Source organism: Seriola aureovittata, chromosome 22 (assembly GCF_021018895.1).
Source record: "Seriola aureovittata isolate HTS-2021-v1 ecotype China chromosome 22, ASM2101889v1, whole genome shotgun sequence".
Classification (NCBI taxonomy): Eukaryota; Metazoa; Chordata; class Actinopteri; order Carangiformes; family Carangidae; genus Seriola; species Seriola aureovittata.
In genome coordinates, this window is record NC_079385.1 from 13800258 (window position 1) to 13818680 (window position 18423).

An 18423-nucleotide genomic window follows, 5' to 3' on the forward strand; every position below is an offset into this window, starting at 1 on the left:
AGTTTATATACCAGATCCTTCATTGGGTGTGTGTGGAGTTTTGTAATCACCATGAATTTCCAGGCGTAGGTGGATTTCGTCACCTTTGGACAGACACATGCTAGCTATTTCCACTTGTTTCCAGTCTTTGTGCTAAGGTAAGCTAGCCAGCAGCTGGCTCTTAATAACAACTAGCGGTATTGATCTTCTCACCAACTCTTACCGAGAAAGCAAATGAGCGTATTGACCAAAAATGAAGTGAGTATTCCTTTAAGCTTTCAAAACAAAACAATTTAAGAAACCCTAATTGAGAAATAACACTGAGCAAGCTAGCTAATGGAACAGAAGCTAACCTGAAAGCGGGGTAGGACTTTGTGCCACTATATGCATAAGTGACCACTGTAAGTGTTCACTACATTTTCAACCTGCACTGTGACATTCAGTGAACGGTAGCTTGTTCTGACTTCCCAGCAACTGATTTGCAGATTTACCGGATGATAATGTCAAGCCTGTTGGCAGTAGCTAGTGTTGAGTCACTTTCAATGACGATTAAGCTCCCTCACTTCCACTGCTTCACCCTTTCCCTCACTACACCATGCTCCTTTTCTCCTCCTTTCTTTTGTTTAATACTGATCCTTTTTCTACCCCTGTCTCACATACCATTATCACTCTTTTTTTCCCCTCTTTATATTTCCTCTTCCTCTCTCATTCTCCATGCTCTCATCTGTCTTTCTCCATCCGTCTCATCATCCTCTAGATCCTCTACCTCTCCCACTCACTGTGCCAGGCTCTGTCTAAATTTAGCTGGGTAAAACCCTCGTAGGATCCCTTGTCTTAATCAAAGAGCTTTACCGACCTTCACAACACTCCAACTCCCAGTTGGAAACAATAACCGAACATGGGTACAGCCCATCTCGTCTCAATATCTGGTTGCTGTCTGCGGTTTTCAGTTTGTCTTCTCTGTGTCCTTGGAGAAAGTTTGAGGAAGATTGAAAGTTTGGAGCGCTCACATTGAATTTGACCTTATTCATTCATGTATGAGCTTGTATTTGTTTGAGAGTATCATGTCGGAAAAGAGAATGAGTTGTCATCCTCTACCAAGGTATTTCATTCCTTTCATCGGAGTATGTGTCTGTCATCAACACTGTCACAAACTCTTCACTGTGGGTGTTGGTGTGTGTCAGCTCTTTGGTATCCAGGCATGTGAGGTTAGAAAACGTCCTTGGAAGGTGGTGAATGACTTCTCTGCTTTTATGAATCATCCATGCTGCTGTTTACAGAACTTGTTGCAGGAGACAGAAAGTGACACACGCAGGCATTTCACATTTATTTGAAAGTCGCAGAAAGCTGCTGTTATATATAAATACTATATAAATACACCTGTCTCGTTAGTGTTAATTGCAAGGCGATGTTACGAAACAAGTGTACCAGCCCCGCTAATTTAGACCCTGTGGATTTGTGATGGGTGTGGTGGAACTGGTGAGAAATCTCCTCTGATGACTAAAGGAGACAATCCTCATTAAAAAATTCAAACTAAAGCTGGAGCTACTCGTTACTGCCATAATGTGTTCATGCCATGCTAGCACTGTGGCATTATGGCTGCCAGTAGTGGTCTGTTGAAAGGTCGTTTTCATCCCTTTTTGTCCAGATGGAAACGACAGTTTGATGGATTGTCATGAAATTTAATACAGAAATTCATGGTCCCCAGATGATGACGCATAATGAGTCCTAGTAGCGCTACCATAAGGCTGAAATATTGTTATTTTAGGGGAATATGTTAACAACTAATGGATGGATTTTGGGGGGAATTCATTTCCCTTTATTGTGGACACATATTCCCTACCTGTTCACCAGGAGAGCCTGTTTTTCCTCCTTCCTTGTTTGTTATGGATGGATAGGGCCTACTTTATTTGTCCCCATGGATTGTCATGAAATTTGGTACAGGTGTCCACTGATGGTGCCCAGATGATGAATCCTACTGACTTCAGTGATCCCCTAACTTTTCCTGTTGCACCACCATGAGGTTGATTTTTGTGGTTTTGAGAAAAACATCTCTACAGCTATCAGTCAGATTGCCACAAAATTTGGTACTGACATTCATGAAAAATAATAATAACTAAATTAAATAATATAATATAACTTCAGTGATCCCCTAACCTTTTATCTAGCACCATCATCAAGTTAAAAAATGTGTACAGTGCTTTAATTTATAACTGAATATTTCCAAAACTAAAGACATCCCCATCAGCCTCAGCTGTACTTTGTGTTGTGTGCTAATCAGCAAATGTTGGCATGCTAACACCCTAAACTAACATGATGAAAACGGTAAACATTAACCGCTAAATGTCTGCATGTTAGCTTTGTTATTGTGAGCATGTTAACATGCTAACATTAGCATTTAGCTCAAGCACCGCTATGCCTAAGGACAACATTTCAACCCTATTTGAAAAACCTTTTAACAGCAGTGACAGTCAAAGCTGCAGGACATCTTTAGCTTTTCCAGAGGGATCCAGGCTACCTTGAAAGGTAAACATAGGCATTTGAAATGTATTGGTTTCTGTGTGTTGACATCTGAGCTGCTTAAGTTTGCTTGTGTAGCTTTAAATGAAGCCAGGAACACACTTAATGACTTGATGGCCTTTCAAGGTGATTGCTGCAAGGCATGTCAGCAGGAAATATTTTCGAGATGGCCACTTAGCAGTAGTGATTTAAATTAACATATCTGGAGGTTATTTCAAATTACTTAAAAAGGGGGGGTTAGTTCTGCACAGAAGCTGTAAGAAACACGTTGACCATGTGTTTCTGAGGCGGCAGTAAAAGTTTAAAGTGTGCCCGTTGTGATGTGTTGATAATGTTGGTGATGAGTGGCTCTGAAGTGGCTGAGGCTGACCGACTGTCTGACTGAGTGGGTTTTCAGTATTTCCTATCGGCGGCCATCTCTCTGGCTCTCAGTTCCCGCTCTCTCTGGTTTAACTGATAGAGCCGTCAAGCTGGAGAAACTCCCATTTCAAGTCCTCCCCAGCAGGGACGATTGGCAAGGGTCATATGGATAGCGCGTGCTGGTATGCGCACATACACACACACAAATGCACTCACATCTGTACTGTGTCCATCATCACGTCTGAGGATTAACTGGATTTCTGTCGAGTTGGGAATGCAACTCCCTAATGTCAGCAAACCTTAGAGATGGATGGAGCACTGGCATCTTTTTTTTTCTTTTTTTCCTTCTGTCCTTAAAATCTTCTCTTTCGTTACCACTTCTTACATCATGTGAGTCACAGTTTCACATGCACTCTAAAGTATCTCTAAAATACACTCTAAAATAACATTTTTGCTGCCTCTTTATAGTTTGGTACATGGCACTGAGATTTGTATGCAGGTGTGTCATTCGCTTCCTGCTGTTTAGGCATGAACTGTAACAGGCTCATGCCTTATTTACCCTGACTTTGCTGCTGCCTCTTCTTCCATCCTCCTCCTGTCTCCCCGTTTCTTTCTCTCTCACTGTGAGTTGAGAGTTGACACTTGGATAGAGGCGGTTCATCTGCTGCACGGCTTAACATGCAGGTGATCTTCTCTGAAGCCCAAATTTTAGCATAAACCCTGCTGTTGAGCCAGGCAGAGGCTTTCATAAGGGTTTTGGGTACGGGGGGGGCAAAGAAGAACAGAACACTTGGCAAGATGTCGAATGAGGTGTTTACGTCAGAGTGGAGGCTGGTTGAAAACATGCTGACTAGTACCTCCTCTGAGAGTCACTGTATACGTGTGTGCAAGTGGAGCGTTTGTGTATGTGTGTGATTCCCATAATACACGTCTGCTCTGTGTGTGCGTCTGCACAGCTACATTTTTTTTTTATTTCTCTCAAATCCCAAGATGCTGATTGTTTATCATCACTTTTATTTCCTGGATGTTAAAGTCCAATAATGGCTGCAGCTCTTTAATTTACAGCCCCCTGCAGGGCCTTCAGCGTAGGTATGTTCCTCTAGAGCCCTGTGTTTAAGTGAGTACCTGGGAATATACAACACAGATAAGATAGCCATGACAGGACAAATTTAACAGAGCTCTGAGATGACAGATTCTTCCTCTGTTGCAAGCAGTAGCACTGTGAATATGTGGGCAGGGACTGCATCACAGGTGATTTTAAGGAGGAGATTAAGCTGAAATGATTGTACTTGAGGAATAAACAGCACTGAAAACATTATTTAAATTGGCCTGTGCTGGCCCCCAGTATTTGATTAGAGGTGTAATCGGAACTAAATTATATGTTCAGGGTGCTCCCTTGGGAAAAACAGAAGTGCCTCACTGACTCACACAATTGTTGTGTGGAAAGTGTGAAAATGTCTGTAAGTGATTGAATTAATTCACTATATATGGTCTTAAAAAAGGTTTAGGATATGCATATATTCAACTGTAATGTTTAAGGGTTGGCATATAAAAAGACAAATACACATTCAAACATTCAAACACAGCCCCCCTGTTGAGTTGCTACATGCAGCCCTTTCTGACATGCCTTGGTGAACTCCTGTCCCTGTGCATTATGCATGGACCTATCTCTTAAGTCCCATAAATGTAAAAGCTTCCCTTGAAATAGAAGAAGTTGCACCGGTGCCTTGTCACAGTGACGTTTTAACTGCGTAGAAACATTTTGTTTCACATAACTGTGTCAGAATTCAGAGAGTACATATAATTATTTGAGGGGATTGCACAAGACATTTCACACATATTGGTGGTTTGTATTTTCTAATTTAGTGGTAGAAATCATATTGCAGGGACCGATTCTAAGAATTCATACTAATTACTAACAATTTCTTCATGTCTTTGTCTTACAGAAAGAATGGCTTTGCCTCAACTGTCAGACCCAAAGAGCCATGTCAGGCCAGCTGGGAGACATGCCACCTCCATCCATGGCTTCCCCAAAGAAGCAGCCACCTGCTCCTGCTCCTGCTCCTGCTCCCTCTGCCACCCCTGCCCCTGCTGCTGTAGATAGCAAACCTGTAGTAGAAGCAGCAGACCCAACCCCACCTGCTCCTGAGACCAAGGTAGAGCCCACAACCATCCTCACACCTGATGCATCAGTTTCACCTGATAATGATGCTTCTCTTTCTGTTAGTGCCCCTCCTCCTAATAGCACTCCTCAGGAAACACCACAATCAAATGAACAAAAAGAACCTCTAGCAGCTGAACCAGTGTCTGAGCCTGTAATTCAGCCTGAACAAGAAGCTCTGATTTCAGAAGCTGTACCTGAGAAAACAGCAGAGGACCATCCTCATCCTGAGACAGAGCCATCTAATTCTAATGAACTAACACAGAGTGAAACTACTAGTGAGATCCCAGCAGTTGAGCAACAACAGAGTAACTCTGAGAAAACAGCAGAGGACAATCCTCATCCTGAGACAGAGCCATCTCATTCTATTGAACAAACACAGAGTGAAACTACCAGTGAAATTCCAGTAGTTGAGCAACAGAGTAGCTGTGAGAAAACAGCAGAGGACCATCCTCACCCTGCGACAGAACCATCTAATTCTGATCAACAAACACAAAGTGCAGCTGTCAGTGAGACCCCAGCAGTTGAGCAACAGAGTAGCTCTGACAAAACAGTAGAGGACCATCCTCACCCTGAGACAGAGCCATCTGATTCTGATCAAAAAACACAAAGTGAAACTACTAGTGAAATCCCAGCAGTTGAACAACAACAGAGTAGCTTTGAGAAAACAACTGAGGACCATCCTCACCCTGAGACAGAGCCATCTCATTCTACTGAACAAACACAGAGTGAAACTACTGGTGAAATCCCACTAGTTGAGCAACAGAGTAGCTGCGAGAAAACAGCAGAGGACCATCCTCACCCTGAGACAGAACCATCTAATACTGATCAACAAACACAAAGTGCAACTGTCAGTGAAATCACAGCAGTTGAGCAACAACAGAGTAGCAGTGAGAAACTAGCAGAGGACAATCCTCACCCTGAGACAGAGCCATCTCATTCTACTGAACAAACACAGAGTGAAACTACTGGTGAAATCCCAGTAGTTGAGCAACAGAGTAGCTGCGAGAAAACAGCAGGGGACCATCCTGACCCTAAGAAAGAGTCGTCTGATTCTGACCAACAAACACAAAGTGCAACTGTGAATGAAATCCCAGCAGTTGAACAACAACTGAGTTGCAGTGAGAAAGCCATAGAGGAAAATCGTCACTCTAAAATAGAGCCATCTAATGTTGAACAACAAGCACAGAGTGCACCTGTCAGTGAAATCCCAGCAGTTGAGCAACAACAGAGTAGCCCTGTGAGCGCGAGAGAGGACCTTTCCGTCCCTTTGGAAAGTGAGACGCAAAATCTATTGGCTAATACAGGTTTAGACAAGACAACAGTCCCTGCTGAGGTAGGAACAGAGCCAAATCCCAAGATTAGTCAAAGTGAGGCTGCAGCTCCCCTGACAGATAATGAGAAAGTGGAGCCTACTCCAGAAAATCTTCCAGAAGTGACAACAAATTCAGTTGAGCCAAAGCCTGTCGTGATCCCTGAAGCAGTTACACAGAAAGTTTCAGTTCACCTTGATTCAAAGCCAGATTCTGCAGCTACAGATGTAAAAGAGGAGCAAACAGTTGAGGTTGAAATTGAAAAGCCAGTTGAGAAACCCCAGATAGATGAACCCCAAGCTCCTCCAGCAGTTACAGTAAACACACATTTTAATGTGGAGCAAACAGACATCACTAAAAAACTTGAGGATGACATTGTAGCGCCCAATATCAAGGCTGAAAATACTGTAGAAATAAAGGCAAAACCAGAAGCAGTAGTAGAGAAGCCAGCACTCACAGAAGATGCTCCTCATCCTCCTCCTGTAGACCACGTTGACAACGTTGAGGTCCATAAACCTGACAAGACCCAGCAAGAATTAAAAAAAGAGCCAGCGAAAAGCGTAGAATCTGAAAGCTCTTCAGTAGAGTCAGAAAAACATCCTGTCCCAGCTTCAGAGGAGAAAGGTCAGGCTAATGAATCGGAAAAGAAACCCATAGAAAAAGAGGACAAACCTGGAGCACCTAACCTAGCAGATAAGTCACCATCTGTTGCTCCAGTCGAAGGAGAAACCAGAGCTCTCGAGAAAGCAAATGAGGAGAACATGACTGAGACAAAAGCATTTGAGGAAGTTGTTACCAAAGGGGAAACAGTTAAGCAGGAAATACATGAGAAGTCTGGCGAGGAAACAAGTAAAGAAAAAATAATTGAGGAGAAAGTTGCTGAAAAAGAAACTGTTGAGGAGAGAGCTATTGAGGAGGCAGGCGCTGAGAATAAATCATCTAATGACAAAGCCTTTGGAGATGAGGCAGTTCAGATGAATGCAGCTGCAGATAGTTCCACTGAGGTGAAAGCTGATGGAGGGAAAGCTTTAGAAGAAGAAGCAACTGAACAGAACACAACTGAGAGGACAAATGACCAGAAACCTCCAGAGGAGGAGCCTAATAATGCAAATTCAAGTCTAGCATCCTCGTCTACTGAGACAGAAACAGCTCAGACTGTCACTGAAGAAATCCCAAAAGAAGAGATACAAACACATAAAGAGATAGAAGCTGGAAGAAAACATGAACCATCACCTGTCGAGGAAAGCCTTGTTGAGACAGTGTCATTGCCAGAGAAATCAGAGGAGAAAGAAGCAGAGAGTGTTGCGCAGAAAGAGGAAAAGCAGACACCTTTAGATACCATGTTAAAAGAAGATGATAAATCTGAGGAAACAGTTGTTCCCCCACCTCCTGATTCTAAAGAGCAGGAAAAGGTCAGTGTTGAGAACCCAGTGGAAAGTATAGAGATGGTGTCATCCTCAGCTGTTATTAGTGAGACACAAGTTAGTGATCAGGCCTGTGAAGAGAAACTCATTCAGGATGAGATAGAGGCTGGTTCACAAAAGACAACCAGCATTGCTGAAAATCAATATGAGGTAGAGAGGGAGGCATTAGCTCAGACGGGCAGTGATGAGAAACAGCTCGAGAAAGTTACAGAGCCGTCAGTCAAAGAGGAGGAAGCAAAACTTTACAAAAAAGAGGGTGAGCCACAACCTGTTGCTGGCAATATCCAGGAAACTATTCCATTATCAGAGGCAAGCACAGTCTGTGACAAAGACGCCACTGCACAGTTTGATGTGGGAGAGAACACAATATCAAAGACGGAAGAAGCTTTTGAAAATGGAGGTGCGTCTGTATCAGTAGCTTCAGTCCCTGTAGCAGAACCTGAAATCCCAGTCTCTGAAGTTAGTGAGCAGGACAAAGGCCCAGAGGAGGGGAACACTAATGTGGAGGAGAAAGAGGAGGCTAAAGCTCAGCCTCAGAGAAAACCCAGTGATGAAGATGCAGTTGCTGAGGTGACCATAGTATTAAGCACAAGTAGTGGTAGATCATACGATTACCTTCGCACAGCATTTGTTTTATTTCTAAAGACATTTCTAAAAAGCATCTAACATGCTCAAAAAATTTAAATATTTATTATGTAATTTTTTCTTATTGTAGTATCTGAGGAAAAAACTTACTTCTGTCTTTTTTTCAATCCAGCAGGTGAAAACAGTGGAGACCCTGAAAGAGCCTGGAGATAAAGAAATGGCTGCAAAGGAGAGCAGTCCCACCAGCCCATCAGACCTAGCAAAGCTGGAAAACACAGTCCTTCCCATTCTTGAGGCCCAGGCAAACACACAACTGAAGGATGAGGAGGAGAAACTAACAGACACCCTAAAGACCAGACGTAAATTAGAGGTCCTTCCTCTCTCACCTGACTCGCCTAGCTCAGAAGATGACAGAGAACTATCTGAGAAGAATACCAAAGGTACCACAAAGAAAAAGCTCCTTGTCCCCATGGATGTCAGAGCAGATTCCCTGGATGATAGCAGTGAAAGCTTTGGAAAAGAAAGCCCAATGTCAGGGGATGATGAAGAATTTATTCGGAAACAAATAATGGAAATGAGTGAGAATGAGGATGCTTCCCCATCTGATGAGGAAAACCGAATCCGGCGAAAGATCAGAGAGAACGAGAAAAAACAAATGGAGCAGAAGAAAACAGAGGCTGTAGAGAGGAGCACGTCAGGAAAAGCCCGGCGACTTACAAAGAAAAGCACTATAAGTCCAGATGATGGAGAGGATAAACAACTCCATGGCTCATTGGATAAACCTGACATAGACAAAGGGGGACCAGAAGCAAATGAAGAGGAGAATCAAAGTGGTACTGCAGTTCGCAAATTCCAAAGTATGGAGCTGAATGCAACCAGCTGCCCTATGCGCATAACTAATGATGATGGAGAGCTTGAAATGGAAAGCCTTACAGACTCTCCAGATGATCGGTCTAGAGGTGAGGGGTCATCCAGTCTACATGCATCCAGCTTCACTCCTGGGACATCCCCAACATCCCTCTCATCACTGGATGAAGACAGTGACAGTAGCAGTCCCAGCCATATCCGTTCTGATGAAGGTAAACAACACAGGAAAGCCAAACACAGACAACCTGGTCAAATGCTGCCAACTATTGAAGACTCCTCTGAGGAGGAAGAGTTACGGGAAGAAGAGGAGCTGCTCAGGGAGCAAGAAAAACAGAAGGGCTCAGGGAAAAAATCCAAGAAAGACAAAGAAGAGATTCGAGCACAGAGGAGGCGAGAGCGCCCGAAGACACCACCGAGCAACCTTTCCCCCATTGAAGATGCCTCACCAACTGAAGAACTGAGGCAAGAAGCTGAAATGGAAGAGATCAGACGATCATCCTGCTCGGATTTCTCCCCTAGTATTGAATCAGATCCCGAAGGGTTTGAAATCCATGCTGCAAAGATTGCAGCAGTCCAGAAAACATATCAGCTGCCTACATCTGTATCTCTTCACTCCCCAACAGAAGATCAAAATACTGATAAATCACAGAAAAAATCTCTTAAATCTGCTGATGAGGCTTATGAGGAAATAATGCTGAGGGCTAAGTCTCCAACCCTTGATAAAGGTGAGATTCAACCAGGAAAAGAGTCCCTTTATGGAGGCATGCTCATTGAAGACTATGCCTATGCATCTCTTATCGACAATTCAGCAGTTGATTTTGGAGAGCCAGAGAAGATTGTTGTTCCCTCTCAGACCAAAAAGCTGAGATCACCAGATGAAGTTTATGAAGACATGATAAAGAAGAGGAAGGAATTCATGCAGCTGGAGCAGGAATATCAAAATATGCAGCCGAAAAAGGAAAGCACTAATCCAGAAATTGTGTTGGAACCTGCTGAAAACACCTTCACTAAAAGCAGTCCAGTAACACTGGCCAAAGACGGGAAGCCATTGTTGGATGCTGAAGCAGCCTATGAAGAGCTAATGAAAAGAGTGCTGACTCCCGGAACAAGTCCAACTCAGCAGGAGCCAGAAATGGAAGCCACCGCATCTAGAAGGGCACTCCACCCCATCCCGGACTTAAAGGTGACGCAGTGCTCTTCAGGAGAGTTGTCCTCTGATGACGAGAGTATGATAAGAAAGGAAGAGGAGATTACTCCAGTATCAGACACAACATCACCAACAGAAACTGAACCTGTTGGAGTGTTTTCTGAGTCTTCTCCATCATCCACAGCGGATCAGCAATCTCACACCACAATTGCAGCATCCCAGGCTGATGTTGTCGACTTATCTAGTGCATTCACAAGAGTGTCGGTCCCTGTTATTGCCAGTGTATCACCCTTGCCCACAGTTCCCCAGTACACACCCAGTATTCCCAGTGTAGTGTCAACTGCCCCACCTGTGCCCCCTAAGCCAAGCGTCCTGCGTAGGGCTAATTCTCAGGAAAAAGCAGAAGTACCTGTTGCACCACCACTGCCTCCCCCCACCCCACCAAAACCTACTGTTTTTCCCAGGAAACCTCCAGTTCCACTTCCACCTCAGGCTTCAGCAGCTCCAACCAGACCAGAGACAGTGGCTATGACTACAGCCCAAGGACCACCTACAAGACAAGCAGTTACACCAACATACAAACCTCATGTTCCCCCTCCTGTTCCCCCAAAGCCATCCATTCCTGCTGGGATTGGCGATAGCCACAGACCAGGACATGGTGTCAAACCACCAATTGCACCAAAGCCTGGCTCACAGCCTTCTTCACCTGCCCATGTCCCACATCCACCAAGACCAACTGCACTTCCCACTGGTCCTCCTGACATAGCCCTCAATCTGAGCCCCTCTTCTGAGACCAAGCAGTTTCAGCCCTCACCAAAGTCTCCTTCTTCTCCAAGATATGCCAGCAATCTTCGTGACACATATGTGGTCATCACACTGCCATCTCAGCCCAGCTCTCCAGTAGACAGTGTCTCAACTCAAGCTCCCAGTAGCCATGGCCCAGCATCTCCTTCACACCAAGCTCAGCCCCAAAGTTATTACCAACCACAGCCTCAACCTCAGTCATATCCACAGCAGCATCCAAAACCAACCCCTCCTCAAACAACCAGGGTGCCTCTGGCATACACACGAGTCACAGAATCCATTGAAAGCCAAGAGATTTGTGGCCCAGAAAAACACGTATCTAGTTCTTGTCACATAATTGAGGCTATATCTGCCTCAGCACAGCCACCTGTGGTTATGCCTAACCTCATCTCTCAAGTGGTCACCACAGAAGTCCAAAGGACAACTGTCTCAGTTGTTCATGAAAGGACACCACCACCAGTGCCGGCTCCAAGGGCAAATGGTGTCCCAATCTCAATGGAGAAACCTAAGTCCCCAATGCCTGCACAGAATGGACAGGCCTTCCAACCTTCTGAGGTGGTAGATCTTAGGACTATGAAGGTCGACCCAGAATCAGGCAGGAATGGTGTGGATCTTTCTGCTGGCACAGACTCAAGACGTCAGTCCTTTGTGACTGATGTCAGTCGCCAAAACAGTGCAGTGCAGTCATCGGTGGTCAACCTCAGTGCTGAATCATCTACTGTCTCTATAGTGACGGATAGTATCACCATTGTGACCTGTGCTGCAACACTCCAGCGATGTGACAAACTAGATACGTCTCAAGCATCTTCAGTGCCCCTTCAGCTAACAAAAAATAAAGCGTTTGAGCCTGTTTCTCAAATTATTTATCGGCCAATTGATTCTCAGCCCTCCACTCATGTTGGCACAGAGATCCCCATCAACCTCTCAGTTGGATCAAGCACAGGTGGAGGAACTTTCCAGACCACCACTCCTGTCACTATTGCACCAACTTGTGTTGCAAGTTGTGTTGCCAATGGATTGAATACGGGTACAACCACAGTGGCAGGAGCTGTTGATCTTAGCACAACAAAACCATTCCAAACTGTGGTATCCGTAGATGGTGCTTCGGCAGAAACGGTCACAGCTGTAATCACAGATGATGATGGCAAACCAGTGGATCTGACTGCAGGAAAAAGAGCTGTATGCTGTGATGTTGTCTACAAGCTCCCATTTGCCAGAAGCTGCACTGCTCAGCAACCTACCACACCCTTGCCTGAAGACCGTTTTGGATATCGTGATGACCATTATCAGTATGACCGATCACCTTATGGCATGAGAGGGTTCGGTGGAATTAAACCATCGATGTCAGACACAAACCTAGCAGAAGCTGGCCTGTTCTTTTATAAGAGTAAGAACAGCTATAATTTCAGTGGCACCACAGAGGGTGCAGTAGATCTTACCTCAGCAAAGCTTTCTGATGCAGGTCAGTGCAGTGACATTGCAGACCTGTCACTTAAATGTCACTTTGAACTGCCACCACTCATTCACGGCTAACGTGGCAAACATTTTTGTTTGTTTTTGCTTTTTATTTTTATTTTGCATGGACAATTCTTTTTTCTTTTCTTTTTTTTTGTTCTGTCATCATAATGCTTTTGCATGTGCCCGCATGCTGTTACTGTACATCTTGTATATGCTTGTTGCACTTCTCAACATTGGAGGTTTTTTTTCCCTTCTCCGCCCTTTTTCATAATTTGGATAAGGCATGGCTTGCTTCAAAATTGAATAAGTCTGCAATATTTGGACTCAACTGATATTTTTGACTTTTGACAGGTGAAGCTGTTGACTACTCCAAGAAAGGGACTTACGCAGGAATGACAATTCCACCCTATTCCCAAGCCAGAGTTACAAGTGCAGTTGGTACACTCTTTGGTACAAGCAGCGTCTTGAGGTCATCAAATGGCGTGGTCTATTCCTCTGTTGCAGCACCAATCCCATCTACGTATGCCATTACCACCCAACCTGGGTCCATCTTTAGTACAACATACAACACTCTGTCAGGTATGCATACCAGCGACACCATGCCTTCCCTGTCCAACCTCCAGAGCTTGCCACTTACCCGGTCCCACAGTTTCCTGTCCACCATCTCCACTACTGCAACAGAAGAACAGGGAGATGCCCCACTCAATCTGGAGATCTCTAGAGGGGGTACTACTGCTGCTGATTCAGTCACCACAGCAACAACCTCTTTATCCCTTGACACCTACACTGATGCATCCCTGGAGGCCATAGCTGCTTCACTGGAAGCTCTGTCCTCACCCATGGTTCCTGGGGATGGCCAATATCAGGTAGAGCGTGAGAGGCTAGAGATGGAGAAACTCAAGCAACAGCGCCTGGCTGAGGAATTAGAGTGGGAGCGCCAGGAGATTCAGCGGTTCCGTGAGCAAGAACAGCTCCTAGTACAGAAGGAACTGGAGGAGCTGCAGGCTATGAAGCAGCAGATCCTGGCCCAACAAGAAGAGGAAAGACAGGCTCACTTAATGATGCAGAAAGAAACCTATGCCCAACAACAGCAGCAGCTTGAGCAGATTCAGAGACTTCAAGAGCAACTGCGGGTGCAACTGGAAGAGCAAAAGCTTCGTCAGATGTACCCTGGTGGGGACATGCCAGGGCATGGCTTGCAGGAGGCACTTGTCTTAGGACCTGATGGCACAGTGCTGGCCCGGAAAATTACGGATAGTGGATGCCAGACAGATGATGAGGATGAGACTGTCAGCAAAGCTTACACAGCAGGGAGAAAAAAGAGAAGTGCTAAAAAGAGTGTTGACAGTTGTGTGCAGACTGACGATGAGGATCAAGAGGAATGGGAAGCTCAGACCAGAAGCCGACAAAGCCGGCCACGCACGGCCAGGGGTGATAGAGGTGGCCAGTCAGAGATGTCTCTTCAAGCCCATACTGAGATTTCTATACAAACAGATACAGAGGGAAACATTAGAATGGACACCAGGGTGGAGCTGTCGGACTCTGAGAGGACCTCACCAAAGAAACGACCTACCCCCTTAGAAATAGGCCAGTCTCCTAACCTCAAAGTTGATTCCTCTACGCTTCAAGCCCCTCCTAAATCTCCAAAAGTGCTCTATTCCCCCATATCCCCCTGCATATCCCCCAGCAAATCCCTTGAGTTTGTGTCCTATGAGAAATCACTGGGTGATACAAGCCCACAAAAGCTAAGGGGAAGTACAGATCCATCAAAAGCCTCTCCAGCAAGTCCCAGGGGACCAAAAGCCATGCAGAGATCCATGTCTGACCCCAAGCCCATGAGTCCAACAGGAGAAGAAAAGGCAACATCTGGCACCCAGTATGGTGATAGCTATACTGTGAGTAGCACTTAAGTTAGAAATGTTGTCCAGTTGTTTATGGAGAAGTTTTTCTAGTTTGAGCAAATTTATTGATAAAATACCACAGTAATAGCTCCAGTGATGTTAGTTTTTCTTGGTTCATTATGGCAATAGGCTTTACACTATTTTTATTCAGCAGCATACATGAGTAAATATTTGTACAGTGTACACAACAAACAAGATAAGATCACCAGTATAGTATAGTATAAATTATTAAAGTTTTCAGATATTATCCTGTGGATTAATATAATCCAAGAATTATTGCTCCATACAAGTCAAGCATCTTGGAACACCAACAAAACCATCCTTTTTCATGTCACGCTCATGTAGCACAAGTGACATGATGGCTCAGTGGTTAGCATTCCTGCCCCGGAGCAAGAGTTTGCATGTTCTCTTCACGTTTGCATGAAGAAACTTGCACATCATACTGTGTGGCATGCATGTATGTTAGTAAGAAGGAATACTGCTGCCATTTGTGGCCTTAGAAGTGGCAATTCACACAGTTTGCTGCACCATGACTGCTAAATGCTCCTCTAAACAGTTGGATAACTCAAACATAGAGGAACAACTGAAAAAATAACTATTTAATAGATTAAATAGGATGGTGAGTCAACCAAAGACATACTTTTTTTTGTCATAGAATATTTCTATGAGCCTGGTATACAAGGAAATGTAGTTATACTTAAATCAGTCTAATGCTTGGGATATGCATATATCCTGCATTCAGTGCTATACTATTTTTATCCTGTAAATTGGTGTGACCTTAGCCCAAGGGATGTACCAACCTCACATTCTGACAATAGAGACATTAGCAAAGTTACCCAGTGCAGACTTGAATGTTCATACAATACATATTATATGTAAAAGCTTAAATTCAGCTGTATAACTTTAAGAATTACAGTAGGCATTTTCTACTTAAATACTGTATTATGCGCGATGAAAACATTCAAAGTAATATTTGAATTTTTTGTTTGCTGACATACAGAATGGAACATAGTCATAAAAGAAACAACTGAACAGGTTGCGCATACCCGCTTAGACATCCTATGTTGCTCTTGGCCCCCATGGGGTATGGAAGTCAGTTTTCTGCCTCGGCAATTCACTGCTGAGAATCTCATACATACATAAAAGGATGGGAAATAAGCTGAGCTTGCAGGAAAATATTGAGCTGTCAGATATCCATAGAGGCTTAATGTGAATAAATTACTTCTTATGAGACTACATTTAGGATTGTACAATTTAGCAAGTAGTCGGTACCATTTTTGGGCAGGAATACATATTTTACAGGGATGTACAAAGGGTGATCAATACATGTGTTTTCTAATAACCTTTTATACATTCAAATACACAATTTTCACCTCCTAATTTATAGTCATGACCAGAATTGACATCCTTTTCCCATTTTTAAACATTTGATTACATATATGAAATCATGCAATATTTGGCAATTACCTCACGCTAATTTTATCCGATTAATATGGTTCAGAGAACTTCATTTTTACAAAAAGCTGACTCATTTATTTTGTAGATTAAGAAAACGGTTTAATACAATTTCTAAAGTGCTAATAAATTTTTCATTTATTTTTCCCACAGGGGAAAGGCTCAGGTGGCACACCAACAGGCACTCAAAAGAAGGTGAAGAGGACTCTCCCCAATCCACCGTCAGAGGATGAGTCCACAACCAGTAGCCAGACAGCATACAGCACTGGTTCTGCCCGCCGAAGAATGTGCCGCAATTCTAACATGGCACGTGCCAAGATTCTGCAAGACATTGATCGTGAGCTAGATCTGGTGGAACGTGAGTCTTCCAAGCTCCGCAAACGACAAGCAGAGCTCGATGAGGAGGAGAAAGAGATTGATGCCAAGTTGAGATATTTGGAGATGGGCATTAATCGGAGAAAAGATGCGCTGCTGAAAGAGAGAGAGAAGAGAGAAAGGGCCTACTTACAGAGTGTTGCTGAGGACAGAGATTACATGTCAGACAGTGAGGTTAGTAACATCCGAGAGACTAGAGGTGGGCATGGAGGTGGTGAAGATGAAGAGATTGAAGGTCATGGTCTTGAACGTCCCAGGACAGCTCCTCAGTCAGAATTGGATGACTTTGTCCCACCTCAAACCAAGCATGAGTATGGAAAATACTCCCAGTATCAATACCCACAAAGCCAATACCAGCAGACTCTGTATCAGACACCCCAGTCCTACCAGTCTCATTCCATCTATTCCTCTGTCCCCTCGCTCACTAGCTCCCAGCAGCAGAGTTACCACCAGATGCTCTTGTTGCAGCAGAAAGCTGCCAGACAAGCAGCCCTCCTCTCAGAGCTGGATGCAACTAAATATGATGTCATTAGTCGCCAGCCTGATCCCACATCTTCAGCTTACCTGGGAGTCAAGTATGACAAATACGGCAACCACCTAGACCTCAGAGCCTTGGAGGTGGGAAGTATAGCAGGTAGCCCCATGTCAGCTGTCTCTGATTCCTATTACCCAGATGTAGATCACCATACGCCTCGGAGTTACATGCTGCTGGAAGACGCTGCAGAACTGGCTAAGAGCTCCACAGGCCTGTCTTCATCTTATAGCCTGGCTGAGAGGGAGCTAGCCAAGGCAGAGAAGCTGCTGCGAAGAAGTGCTGCAGATCTGGGGTCTACTGACTATCTGGGATCCACCTCCAGACTCCATACTTTTGGAAAGACCCCTGATGAAGAGGATACAATGGAGGAACCATATGAACTGAAACTCCTGAAGCAGCAGCTTAAGCAAGAGTTTAGGAGAAGTACGGGTGGGACAGAAAACTTAGAACAACTGACAGGTCTCTCCCAGCACTACTATACGCCAAGCACTAGCATCTCTAGTTACTCCCAAAGACACTACCCAAAGTCAGAAAAATACAGCATCAGTCGACTTACTCTAGAGAAGCAGGCAGCTAAACAACTCCCAGCATCTATGTTGTACCAAAAACACAAGACTCCACTATTAGATCCTAAAATCTCCTCCAAGTATTCCTCTATTACAGACAGCAGAGGTCTGGAAACAGACTATACCAGCTATCTGGGGTCTACGAGTGCATCTCCAAGATCCAGCCGGCTTATGCAGGATGAAATTACCTTTGGCCTTCGTAAGAATATTGCTGAGCAGCAAAAGTACCTTGGGTCCACCTTGGGTGCCAACTTGGCTGGGTCACTAAATTTGGGCCAGAGTTTGGGATTGGACTCTGCTTATCCTAGTGGTAGCCGCTCAAGACCCTCATCCAGGCCCACGTCTTGCTATGGCCTGGACTTGTCTATCAAAAGGGACCCTTCCAGCTCCTCATTGAGGCTTAAAGGGGACGGTGAAGCATCTGGAGACGGACCAAGTTATCAAACCCCCTCTGGTCGCACTAAACCCACCAGCCTTCCTATTGTGCAAAGTGGACGTGGCCGAATACCTATAGTGGCCCAGAACTCAGAGGAAGAGAGTCCCTTGAGCCCTGTTGGGCAGCCTATGGGCATGGCACGTGCATCGGCTGGACCTCTGCCACCCATCTCAGCTGATTCAAGGGACCAGTTTGGTTCCTGCCTCTCCTTGCAGGACTCCCAGCAGCAGCAACATATCAGGGAAGAGCCAACCAGGGGTAGGGGTTATGTGCTTCTGGATGACCTTCAGGGCACCATGTCAGATAGTGAAGGTAAAAAACATACTTGTCACGCTGTCTCTCTTTTTCTATTTAATGTTTCATCCTTGAGAGTGTGTGATATTTGTTTGTCTTGCATGCGTTTAGTACCAATGTGGGTAATATTTAGCTATTGTGTATTTATTGAAAGTCTGCATGTTTCGACGTTTTCACGTTTTCATGTTCAACCATAACTTTGGTGAATATATCTTCATTTTATTTTCTGGTACATTTGGTCAC

General features: G+C 44.5%; 1 protein-coding gene across 6 annotated transcripts in view; it reads left to right on the forward strand.

Annotated features, from left to right (window-relative positions):
- Window positions 1-18423, forward strand: part of pcloa (piccolo presynaptic cytomatrix protein a) — a 59337-nt gene that overhangs the window by 17456 nt on the left and 23458 nt on the right. For all 6 annotated transcript variants that reach the window (XM_056367417.1, XM_056367421.1, XM_056367422.1 and 3 more), the window contains exons 4-7: window positions 4806-5015; window positions 8515-12622; window positions 12970-14513; window positions 16128-18198. In XM_056367417.1, the coding sequence (XP_056223392.1) occupies window positions 4806-5015; window positions 8515-12622; window positions 12970-14513; window positions 16128-18198 (7933 nt within the window). The remainder of the gene's footprint in view (window positions 1-4805; window positions 5016-8514; window positions 12623-12969; window positions 14514-16127; window positions 18199-18423) is intronic.